Source organism: Sycon ciliatum, chromosome 13, assembly GCF_964019385.1.
Source record: "Sycon ciliatum chromosome 13, ocSycCili1.1, whole genome shotgun sequence".
In the NCBI taxonomy this organism is placed as follows: Eukaryota; Metazoa; Porifera; class Calcarea; order Leucosolenida; family Sycettidae; genus Sycon; species Sycon ciliatum.
The window spans coordinates 21,699,740-21,712,463 of NC_088655.1; the positions used below are offsets into that span (position 1 = coordinate 21,699,740).

At 48.7% G+C, this 12,724-nt stretch overlaps 1 protein-coding gene across 1 annotated transcript; it reads right to left on the reverse strand.

The window, feature by feature from the left end:
* Positions 1-2,849: 2,849 nt before the first annotated feature.
* On the reverse strand, positions 2,850-6,912 carry LOC135829275 (uncharacterized). The gene is made up of 2 exons (XM_065341678.1): positions 5,638-6,912; positions 2,850-5,353 (listed from the first exon to the last, which is right to left on the reverse strand). Exons 1-2 carry the CDS (start codon positions 6,860-6,862, stop codon positions 2,850-2,852), a joined length of 3,729 nt encoding a protein of 1,242 aa, XP_065197750.1. The 5' UTR covers positions 6,863-6,912.
* Positions 6,913-12,724: the final 5,812 nt, after the last annotated feature.

Genomic DNA, 12,724 nt, shown 5'->3' on the forward strand with positions numbered 1-12,724 from the left:
GAAAAAGGAAAAAGAAACTCATATAATGCAATTCGAAGAGATAGGCCCCCAGTACAGTTGGGGTGTGGTTGTGTCCGTATGGTATGGTGTGTCATGTACAGGTAGTTGCGTTGTGATGTATGGTAATTTGTAGGGCGAATGTCGAGTAGGCTATGAAAATAACGATTCGACAAGAACAAGTGACTACGAGAGGTTGGCAAGGTTGGCGATCGTCCACCCCCGGCCCTTTAGAGGCCGGAATGGCGAGTTCAAATCTTGATTTTAAGGACGTCCAACTATCCTCGCTGGGTGGCCGATCGCCCACCAAGTGCTCTACAACAGGTTCACCAAACAGTTTTAATACAACGGCCAGTCGCGCCATGTTCGCTCCCTTCGCCTTAGCCATAGGACATAGCTTGAGTTCAGCGCTGCTTGGCGACAATTCCTCCGCAAGAGCCTGCGCTGTTCCTTAGTGCAGCGCAAGGATCTCGCGAAGGAATCCAAGCTGGTGGATATGGCGCCTCTCGCTCCCACCTCTGCTGTGTGACTTTCCGTCTCCCAGCCATTCCTTACACACGCGTTATGAAGGTGACGATAGCGTTCGATTTTGATTTCGCGCGATTGTGCAAAGCGATCTTCACTACATACCGTGAGTTCCAGCCACAGAACTCTTCTCAATTCTTTGGAGAAGAGCACTATGTCTGGACGACAGGTTGTAGGTGCTATGAAGTGGGGGAAAACAAGTTTCTCATCCTTCATGTCCACCAGGACCTTCCAGTCTGCTGAGCTAGTTACGAATTGGTCATTTAGCCGTTTGCGTTGGGAGGGGGGCTGTTTGGGGAGATTCTCTCCTGCCTTGCAGAAAGTTATGTAATCAATTCTCTTCTGATTACTCTGCGTTTCTGCTGATGCCGTGGCCTTTTGATAAGTTTGGATGGTTTCGTTTACTAGTTTTACTATGCATTTCAGTACGTTGTCGTGGCGCCAGGTATATCTGCCCTGGTGGAGGGCTGTTGGACATGCTGATAATATGTGACGGAGCGTAGCTTGCCTGTTGCATAGAGGGCATTGTTGTTCGACCACAGAGTTACCCCACCTCCTCAGATTGTCAACTGTTGGTAGTGTGTTTAATACACAGTTTAGTTGAAAGGAGAAAGTCCTCCCGTAGCCTTCGTACAACAGTTTTTTCCAAGTGAGGTCTTCAAACATCGTGTCTCTCCACTTTAACCAGCTGCCTTGCATTTGCAGGCTTTTGAGGTGGGATAGCTGGTCTTGGCAGTCACCTTCATGAATGGTATTGAGTATTTGTTTTCTAGGTTTGATTTTCTCTTGTTTGTCATGCCTAAAGCCGAGTCCTGCCCTGCCTTGCTGGAGGTTAGTTGGACTAGCTTCAGAGATCGCTGCCTCGGCACATTCCATTTCTTTTATTGCGGAGTATTGTCTTGTGAGCAGATACTGTTGTTTGCTGTGATGTTGGTACAGGTTTGCCATGTTCTTGTCGCTGCTGTTCTTGATGATATTCCATCTAATGACCTGTCGTTGCTTCCATAGCGTAGGGATGTACGTTAAACGTAGGCCGAAGCGCTCCCGAGCGCCGATGAAGAGTAGAAGAAGAAGAAGATGATGATGAACATGATTGTGGTCTATTTTGAAAGGTCATGATGAGGACGGACATTGTCCAATGGGTACGCTGATGCGGTGTGCTGCGCGGTTAGGAATCGCAACCTCGCTGACGAACATGGTGGAACCTTTCAATGGAGACCTGGATATGACCAAGCAGTTGTTGAAAGTCACCCCATAACCAACTTGATCTGGATTGCTGCCAAGGACATGGCTTCCTGCGGGCGGAAAGAACTACTTGATGTAGTGAAGCTGTTGTTTCCAATTGATCCAACCCCTGATGGGACAGCCCCTAGTACTGCTACTGACAAGTCTGACATTGCTCAACGCTACCTCATGAAGAACCTATCCTGCGTGTTCAAGAAGGTGAAGAGCACCCCTTCCAGTAACAACATTAGTATGATCATCGTGTTGGTTGCAATGCTCATTCTCTTGTGCGAAGAAGTGTCGCTGAGAGGATACGGTCATGAACTGCACTGCACTCTAGTTGAGTTCTTTTATCAAGAACTGCATGCTATTGACGTGGTGCACTACAAGCGTTGTCAGCAAACCCAGTCAACATTCACGAATTTTGGAATTCCACAAATGCTCTCATTGATAACTATTATGTCTATCCTCGCCTGTCTCACTTTGAGCTACATGTATATTATTGGAGATGTACACACACACACACACACACACACACATACAGGCTACACACCCAATTGGACTGAAGAGGTGTTCGTCGTGAATAGAGTTCTACCCACCCAACCACCCACCTACAACATTCGAGATCTCATGAACGAGCCTATTCAGGGCAGTTTCTACGAACATCAACTGCAGAAAACCAAGGAAAACCAAGTTCCGCGTGGAGAAAATCCTGCGCAAACGCCCCGGACAGTCTCTGGTCAAGTGGAAAGGCTACCCGGACAAGTTCAACTCCTGGATTGACAACGGACAATTGAGCAAGCTCTAGCTGCCGACAAGAGCAATCTTATTCTTATTATCATCATCAACATCAACATCAAACATTGCCATCGTCGTAAACATCATCAACTGTGCAATTGCATTTCACGCAATTATGTTTAGCTATATTAAAAGTCTAGTTAAGTTATGGAGAAAACAAAATTATGTAGTATGTAGAAAAATAATAACATCAACATCATCATCATCATCATCAAGATCAAGATCAGTAACTCATTAGACAAATGGAATTGATATGGTACAGGGTGTGACTAATAATTGTGATTGTCAACCACAACCATCATTGTTCAGTCATCCAGCAGTGCGATGCGGTGGTGCCCATGTGCAAGTGTGCTGACACCGTCCGTTCGGATGTATCGTTTGCTGTCGAACGGCGACAAAGACGACTTGGTCATCGTCTCGGTGAAGATACGATGCGAATGGCTGCGCAGGGTGGTCATTGCGTGTGACATCCTCGTCCTGTCGACCAGACACTGACGGTAGTCCGCGATCGTGAATCTTCTCGTCACCGCTCTCTTGACGCCCTTTGCACGCTGACCACTCTCCTCGCCATCGTACGCGTACATTTTGGATCTGAGCGCCACGAACTCTGTCATGAGCTTCCCTCCGAGCTCGTCCTTAAATTTACCTACAACCTTCTTATTACTCTCGCTGTACAGAGGACTGTCGGGGCTAAAGTTGCTGGTGTCGTACTGATCGGCCATACTCTTCATGTCCGCATAGAGGTCCTCCGTGCGGAACAGCAGCACCAGCGAGTCCGTGTCTGTGTACAGCAGGCTCATGCGGTCTCCGTAGCGTGGCTGGAGCTCGTCATAGTAAAATCTGTACATGAGCTCCTTGCTCAGCTCCAGGATGCTCATGCCAACGTACACCGGCTTGTTGAGGTGGACCGCAAGCTTCCTGTTCTCGACGCCCACAAGCCCGTTGTCGAAGAGGACATGGCGGACGTAGGTGGACTTAGCCACAGCTGTGAGAATGGTATCTTCCTCGTCTTCCACACGCAGCAGTCTAATGGAGATCCTTCTTCTCACATTCTCCATTGTCTTCCCAAACACAGCGTTATTCATTAATTTGAAGAAGTCCTTCTCGAAATCGTTCTTCGCCTTCTTCCGAAGCTCCGTGTTCAGCTGGATGTAGGGCTTCATCCACGGAGCTTGGCGGAAACTGAGCACGCGGTGTACAGCATCGATCCTCAGACCTAGACGACTGTACAGCCTGAGGTTACGGTAGTGTGCTACGTAGCGCTGCTTCGGCATGAGGTTCGGGACCAGTTTCGGAGCACTCAGTCCGGAGACAGGATCTGCTGCAATCAAGTCGCGCTGGTATGGCGACATCATACTCTCGGTGATGGTTACACGCTCCGGTGCGGGTGGGTAGTCGTTCAGGCGATCGTGGAACTCTGTGGGCACTGACAGATCACACTCCACCATGTACCCAGTGTCTGCGTCATCTGGCTGGGTGAGGATCTTCTGCAGGAGTTCGTCACTGGGGGCACACCACTGGAATTTTGATGTCGGCAAGTGCTGCGACATGGCCCAGCCGTACAGGTTGTTCGCGTCGAGGTATTGAAGATATGTTGACGCCTGCTCAGGGTCGTGTGAGCTCATGTACTTGTTGTTCGCCCTGGCGTGGCGGTGTGACGCCATTGTAACACCGCCACGAAGACCGCGCTCGACGAACAGATGCATGTCCACGTCGTCCAGCAGAGTGAGCGAGATTCCTGTATGTTTCAGAAGGGCGTCCCACGCGAATCCAGGCAGGGTGTAGTAGTGTGTCGGGTCCAAATCGTACGTGGCCATTGCAGTGCATCTAAATTTCTCAAACACATCTGCAAGAAGGTGCACATCGGTCTTCAGGTAGAGATCATGGTAGTCGCCCATGTCGCTACAGCCGAATGCAGTCCACACACGCTGGGCATGGCAGTAGTCCTCATCGCTGATGTGGCACTCTGAGAGGCGTGAGTAAAAGTCTTCCTTTGCAGGAAGACCAGTCTCGGAAAACCTAGCGCTGCTGTTCATGTATTCGTAGGGATAGACACCTTTGCGATGCAGGAGATCCAGCAGGGTATTGCTAGACGAGCCTGGTGCACTGCTGCTGCTGCTGGTGCTGCTGGTGGTGCTGCTGGTGGTGCTGCTGGTGGTGCTGCTGGTCGTGCTGCTGCTGGTGGTGGTGGTGGTGCTGCTGCTGCTGCTGCTGCTGCTGCCCGTGGCGTTGCTGCCCGTGGCGTTGTTGCTGTACGACGAAGCCAGGGACTTGAGGTGAAAGAACGAGTCGCGAGGCGTGTTGCTCACTAGCTTGTCCAGCGATGCGTTCAGAAAGGAAAGACTGTCAATGAATCTGAATCTCCCCCACGAGAATGACACATACCGCTCCATATTGTTGGGTATGACAGTAACACGCCCCTTCACCTTGCGTCGACGCCGTCCTTGTCTGTCAATGTACTCCTCAGTGTTCATGGACGTGAGGCCGATGCTGGATATCAGGAGATGTCCATCATACCCTTTCAGGTTGTGAAATACAACGGGGATGGGATGGTGCTCTGGCACGATGCGGAACTTCAAATTGCAGGCGTTGTGTGCAGCTCCTCTGTACAGTCCGGTGAGGTGGTCGTGGTCGCGCACCCGATCAGCACCCTTCAGTTTCTTGCCACAGATCCAGCACTCTGCGGCATTGCGGAACTGCACCTCTTCATCATCCGTGATGATGATAGGACGTATGTTCTTCAGGTCTTCCTCTATGCGCTCTTCCTCCTTGGAGAGCTCTTCGAAAAGCTTTTCAATCGGATCATCTCCTACATATACAAAAGTAGAAAGAACAAAAACAACAACAACAACAACAACAACAACAACAACAACAAATTATTCCTCACTCTTTCCTCTTTTTTTTTCATAAAATATTATCTCTCTTATTGACCACTGGATATTGTGAGAATAAAGATTTAACGACTGGGTATACGATTAACGCTGATATTTCACATTTACACACACACACACACACACACACACACACACACACACACACACACACACACACACATTGAGCAGTACATTTAATTAGTTATGCTGAAGGACTCACCTCTGAACGTGAAAGTGTTCTTCAGTACACCATCAGAGCGTACGACGACATACGACACTGCACATGGTACGTGTTCAGCTTCACGAACAGTTTGCTTCCCATGGCGCTCTGGAGACGTTGCTTTCAGCAGACACTCAGTATCGGCATAGATCACATACGGCATTTTCATCTTCCGCTGTATCTCCGTGAACTTGAGCTGCTCGTCTGCTTTTGGCATCTGGACTGTCGCTGCCTTCACATCGCTGCAGTATAGTTGATGCTTCTTCAGAGTGGTCTCGCTGCGATGTGCGGAGAGGCATCGCATGCAGAAGTACCTCTTCGTCTTGCACTTTGTCTGGCTGGCACATAGAGCGCTAAAGTTCTTTATCCAACAGTAATGGCTAAGGAGATCATCTTGCAGGATCAGGAGATTTATTGCATTGTCACTACCTGATAACTTTATGGGAATGATGTAGTTTTCTTCAAATGCAAACACGTTGATGTTCAGCGAGTTGGCCTTCTCCACCCTGTACACATCATCTATGGTTGCAGGGAACTCTACACCGTCAAAGTTGAGACTCTGCGAATACTGCGCATACTTGCTCACACGTTCTGCATGTTGCACAGCTGGATGCAGGGCAGACAGAAGAGCCCACTTCAGACACTGCTCGTCGTCATTCTTCACATTGATGATGGCCTTTGACGAAGCTAACTTTTTAGGTAGAGGAAGGTACGACGACATGCGCATTGGACGATACTTGCAAATATCAAGATGTGCAGTTTTCACGTTACTCACAGCCCAGCCTGAACCACCTTGCACCCAAGCGTCCACCTTTGCAGTGATCCCGTCGAAGGCGGCGGTTAGTAGACCTGGAATGTTGCTCACGTTCAACACAGTCATAGGCCGGCTTCGGAAAAATGGAGAGGCGTAGACGATTGCACCTGCGGCATTGGGCTTCTCAACAGTGACACAAAGAACCAGTACAGCTTTGAACTGCTGGATGCCTAGCTCGTGCACCATTGTTTCATACAGATCTGGTGATAGATCGTTGAGAACACCAAGAACGTCCTTCTGCTCGTCTAGGAAACTGGCTCTATACTCTCTCAAGAATCCACGAGGAGCTGTACGAGTCAAAGTAAGTGCGGATTCTTTTCTCAATTTTGGGGGTGAAGAGCTGTCATCCTCACCAACTCCCACATCACTATCACCACCGCCGCCGCCGCTTGAACTATGCATCCGCTTCATGTTTCAAAGGAGTAGCGGTAGCACTGTTTCACCAACCTGTGATACAGTTGCGGGTGTGAGCTGCGGTTTATATACTGTGTGGAGTGTGCAATGAGAGTTGGTAGAATGCAGTACAGAGTGCATGCTATTGACAGGTTCTTTTTGCATCGATGTTCGAGATGTTTCTTTGTAATACAAATACCACCGCTAAAAGTGCTTTCAACCCTATCAACTTACATGTCTGATCTATTGGTAAGAAATGCATTGTGTTTTTCAGTTGTACCTCCACTACCTACCGTTACAATTGAAATTGAAATTTACGTTCCAGAACTTTCGACGGGTGCGATCTTGGAGATGTTTCTGTGACATACAATTACCGCCGCGAAAGGTGCTTTCAACCGTATCAACCTACATGTCTGATCAATTGGTGGGAAATGCATTGTTTTTCAGTTGTACCTCCACTACGTAGCATTACAATTGAAATTGAAATTTAGGTTCCAGAACTTTCGACGGGTAATTCAATTCTAGGTCAGCTGCAGTGGTGATGGACTTGCTATACCATAATAGCTGATCGAGAAAGTGTATTGTATAATAGCATTCAAGAGGTGTATATAAGAAGCAAGGGTGAAGCACTGGTGTTTGACAGACAGTGACGGTAGAAGAGTTGGAGGAAAAAACGAAGAAGCAATCAAGGACTTGACAAAAAAGACATCATCTGCAATAGCGGTAAATGACAGTGCTATGATGATGATGATGATGTGCGTGTTGTTGTTGTTGTTGCTGCTGCTGATTGTTAAATTATATTATGTGGTAGTACAATCATGTAGTCTTTCAAAGTATTGAGTGATCAACTGCTTAGAGAACTGGTTTTTGATGTAGTCTAGAAGTTTCCATGACATACTTGTGCCATTACTCTTGTCTGTCAAGTCACTTTGATCTAGATAACGAATTGCCCACTTCTTGTTCTAGACAAGTGTCTACGAATGAACATACTTGAAAGATTACTCATACAAAGGTAAAAAAAGAAGTTTCTAGAACGATTACTCATAACATATTTGTGTGTGTGTGTTTGTGTATCTGCTGGACTGTGATGTAATATATGGCGGAAGAAGATGGCTGATGGACAAGACTATGATAGTGGCCTCGATTCGGATATCGCCGATGTGATGTGATTCCATTTCAGAACACATTCCCAGACAGTGACTCTTATTAACAACCACACCCACCACTTTAAAAGCACTTATGTCGCCGAGAGGCACTTCATACACCACTTAGTCATTAATCCAATTAAATATGACACCTGGCCCACTTCAAAACCACTTCAGATCTCAAGTGGCCACTTCATTATCACTTATCCAATTAAAAGGTCAAGTGGCCACTTAATTAACAACCGCAAAGTTCAAGTACCCATTCATAAGGTCAAGTGGGTTCAACCCTTGTCCCAGGACCCGCTCGGTCACTACTACTCTTCTCTTCAACGTAATCAATGAGCGCCAGAGGTTTGCCACATCCAGGATTCTGGCACGCAGACAATCCCACAGCCAGATACCTGAGATGAACGATTCGTCGACCGTGAAGAGGGGCACTGAACGACCTCTTCGCGGGAGTCGAATCCAGTGGCGTTAGTGATGGAGATCGCCCTTTCAGTTTTTCAGGAACTCGATCGATCGCTTGAGTTTGCGAAGCGTCCCCCTCCTCGGCTTCTTGCATCGTCCAGTACGCAGAATGAGAGGCCGCGTCGTGGGTGACGGATTACTCTCCCGCGTCTTCATCTCCACGACACGTCGGCAGGAGAACCGAGCTATCCAAAAACCGCCAATGTCAAAACAAATCCGCAAGTCCACTAGTGGCTGAGCTTCTTCCTCATAATTTGTCTCGACTCGAGCACGCGCTGCGAAGTCATGGTCAAACTAGTTTCTGTGCATGATCGCGTCCCGTTTTTCCACTCCGAAAGGCATTATTTTTCAGAAAAAAATTCGGAAATCCAACATGGCGCTAACCGTCATAATAATCAATGATAATAGCGTAAAGCGGGATTCACAGAAGCTTTTTTGTGATGCGACACGCGATGCGACAGGCGCGAAACCGGGAAAACCCCAAATCGCAGCCATGTCGCGGCCCACGCAACTGCCGCAACTGGGCCATCGCAGAAGTTGAGCTTGGCTCAACTTTTGCGATGCGATGCGATGCGACAAGCGATTTGGTGTACGATTTTGACCTTTTCTACAGCAAAGTTGTACAAAGGTGCAAGAGTTGCCTATAAATTTTTACAAGTTGTGTCAAACCGCGCGAATATCATGGTGACGTACCCAAATCAGCAAAACTTTGTCGCATCGCTGACTTCTTCTGTGAATGGTATTTCGCGAGTTCGCATCGCACGCATCCATCGCAGATCGCGTCGCATCGCGTGTCGCATCGCAAAAAAGCTTCTGTGAATCCCGCTTAAGACGTACCCACGAGGCCACAACGCGAGAGTACGGCAGCATGAGCAGAGTACGAGAGTACGATGCCGGATCAACGCAGGGCGGACCAAGGTGTGGTAGTGCCACAGCACGAGGCACCTCAGCAGTTGGAGGTGGCGAACGCAGGGACAGCATCAATATTGGCAGCTAGCAGCAGCAGCAGATGGGCGTGATTTTTTTTCTTCTTCAAAACTAGCAACGAGGAGCAGCAGGCAACCCTCGTTTCACTCGTGATTGCTTAATCACATGGCAAAAACAACAAAAAAGCAACCCCATTCTATGGTGCTATGATGTGTGTGTCTCGGGGGGAGGGGCGATAACTGTCTATGTAGGTTTGCAGCGTACGGCAAACCGTAGTTATCGCTGACAACCGAGCAGCAGGCAAAAGCCACGCGCGTGGCTAGGCGCGCAACAATTAATGGGGGTGTCTGGCATGCAATGGCGGGCAGCCGTACTGGGGAAAGCCCAGGCCGCAGTACGAGTACGCCCATATGCGCGGGCGAGACTACCCCATATTTGCATAAGGTATCAGCGCTACTAATGCAATGTTTACCACAAGCAGGGCTCATGGCGCCTAATCTCTATATTAGGAAGCAGTTCCTTTTATGGCACGAAAGGACTCCAGCGCGCGTACTAAGCCTCAGCCAAGGTACAGTACTAACGGAGTACGCAAGATAGAACAGGCGGTGTGGCGGAGCAAACATACCACGTATGGAAGAGGCGAAGTCCCCGGATTCCGCCCGGCCCACAATGACAGACACCACCATGCTTATATGGGAAATAAGGCGCGAGAGCCCACCAGGTAAGGCGGGCCACATAAGCACGTGGCAAGCGCAAATAGCGTGAGACGTACCCACGAGGCCACAACGCGAGAGTACGGCAGCATGAGCAGAGTACGAGAGTACGAGGCCGGATCAACGCAGGGCGGACCAAGGTGTGGTAGTGCCACAGCACGAGGCACCTCAGCAGTTGGAGGTGGCGAACGCAGGGACAGCATCAATATTGGCAGCTAGCAGCAGATGGGCGTGATTTTTTTTTTTTTTTTTTTCTTCAAGACTAGCAACGAGGAGCAGCAGGCAACCCTCGTTTCAATCGTGATTGCTTAATCACATGGCAAAAACAACAAAAATGCAACCCCATTCTATGGTGCTATGATGTGTGTGTCTCGGGGGAGGGGCGATAACCTATCATTCTATCCATTCTCCATGTATCATGTAACTGTATAATCGTGCATACTTATGTTTGTACCGTACACATGTACAGCGCATGTTCGCCGCGAGGGTGATGCCCTGCCCGGACTAGGTAGAGAGTCTACTTGTATAATTTTTACGTTTTAGCAGAAATTTCTGCCAACCCACCGGTGCACCTGCTGTTGTAAAGCATGAGAATGTATTGTTCTGGACTCAGGAACTCAGCAGTTGACGGTGACCTTTGACATGCAAGCACCATGCAGAGATGCCCCACCTACACAGCTGCGCTAGTGGATTTAAAAAAAAAAATATTTATGGATTCCCAAAGGCCGAGGCCTAAGTCGAGGGGGTCTCCGTTCATGGCTTACTGGGAATATATCTGCAAAATTATATTAATTATATAGATTGAGAAGAGGAAGGGTTATAACAAATGCATACTGTAGAAATCAGCCATACCATTCTTTACTATGTTCTAGAAACTCTGGAAGGAATGAAACCAGCGGGTTCGAAGCGGGTGTTGGCAAAGATAGTACGGACACGAGACACAAAGCAATGACTATTTTGGGTGGTTCTAATGTCAGTGGGGAGAGAATTCCAGGTGGCAGCGGTAACAAAGAGGAAGGTGGCACGCGAGTAGCTGTTCGCCCTGGCAGGCGATACAAGTTGGAGAGGGCGCCGCGCGCTGGTGGAGAGACTATAGCCCAGCTCCATAAGGGCAGTGGTCTGGTGGTGGACCAGGTGATGGAGCTCCCGGAGGCACTGGATGTGTCGCCGCCATGCCAGACTGGGCCATTGCAGGTGCGCGAACAGAGATGCCTTCGGTTCAGTAGCGGAGGGAAACACACCGTACTGTCTCAAGACGACTCGTGCCAATCTGGCCTGCAGACGTTCAAGCACCACCGCTTGGGATGCGGACAGTTGGAACTGCCACAGTGGCGAGGCGTATTCAATGGTGGGTCGGACATAACCAGTATAAAGCCGGTTTGTAACTTCCGGCGTTAGGCGGCTCGACATGTGGGCAAGTAGTACCACGCGTTGGCGAAATTTGGTGGTGATTGTTTCGATGTGGCACTGGAAGTTGAGATGGCTATCAATTTGCACGCCAAGATGTCGGTGCGTGTCGACCGTGCGCACTTCTTCCTGGTTCATTCGCAGGTGCCCGATGTTTGGAGGGTCCGGTCCGTTGGTACGTTGGGAGAACGTCATTTGGAAGGACTTCGTGGGGTTAAAGCGTCCACCTGCCGAGTCGGCCCATTTCAGGGCGGCATCTGTGGCAACTTGGAGTGGGTGACTATTGTGGTGTTTGTAACCAAAGACATTGTAAATCACCTGAGGGCCAGACTATTGTCGGTAATGCTAGACCTTATCACTCCCTTAGTATTGACTCGCATAGATTTTTGCCATACCTAAGCAGTCAAATATTCCTGCATATTTCACTCCTTAGGGCTATATTGACTGCTTATATTTGACTGCTTAGGGGTTGCGCAGTTGAACGGTGCCTAGTGCAGCATTTTCACTGCATGAGTAGGTGGTGGTGCAACGATTGTGCAATCATAAAACCGGGATTTATGAGGTTATCGTTCTGGAATTTGAAATACGGACTGTTTGTCGTGATAAATCTAATATTGACTTTGTACTTGGTCAGTATAGGAAATAAAAGACCTCGTAAAAGACCTCGGCTTCGCCTCGGTCTTTTACTCGGCTTTTATTTCCTATATTGACCTCGTACTCAGTCAATATTAGATACTTATGGAAGTGTCGAATGACCGCACTTGGCATTCATCCATTCATGCATGCTAGCTACATGTATCTCGTGTGTTTGGACTACCTCCATTATCTTCCTTTTATATTGCTCTACTCTGTAATATTCAACCAGTTGCGTACTGGACAAGTGAACCACGGTTGTGCTTTGTTTTGGGTGTTGTGAGTCACGGACTAAAACACTACAACTATGATGCTGGGAAGAGGGAGTGGTAGGTGCAGCGACTTCCGTTCCAATGGTCGTGTCATCGGCGAAGAGAATAACTTGACAGTGGTCCTCATCTGGGATGGTCTGCGGGAGAGAGTTGATGTATAGAAGGAACAGGATAGGGCCGAGATGGGATCCTTGTGGTACGCCAGCGGCTATAGGGTGGGTTGTGGATACGGAGGAAGTGACTTTGACCGTGAATTTCCGGTCACCAAGGTAACTGGAGAACCACGAAAGTGCGTTAGTAGTAAGTGCGGGGCGG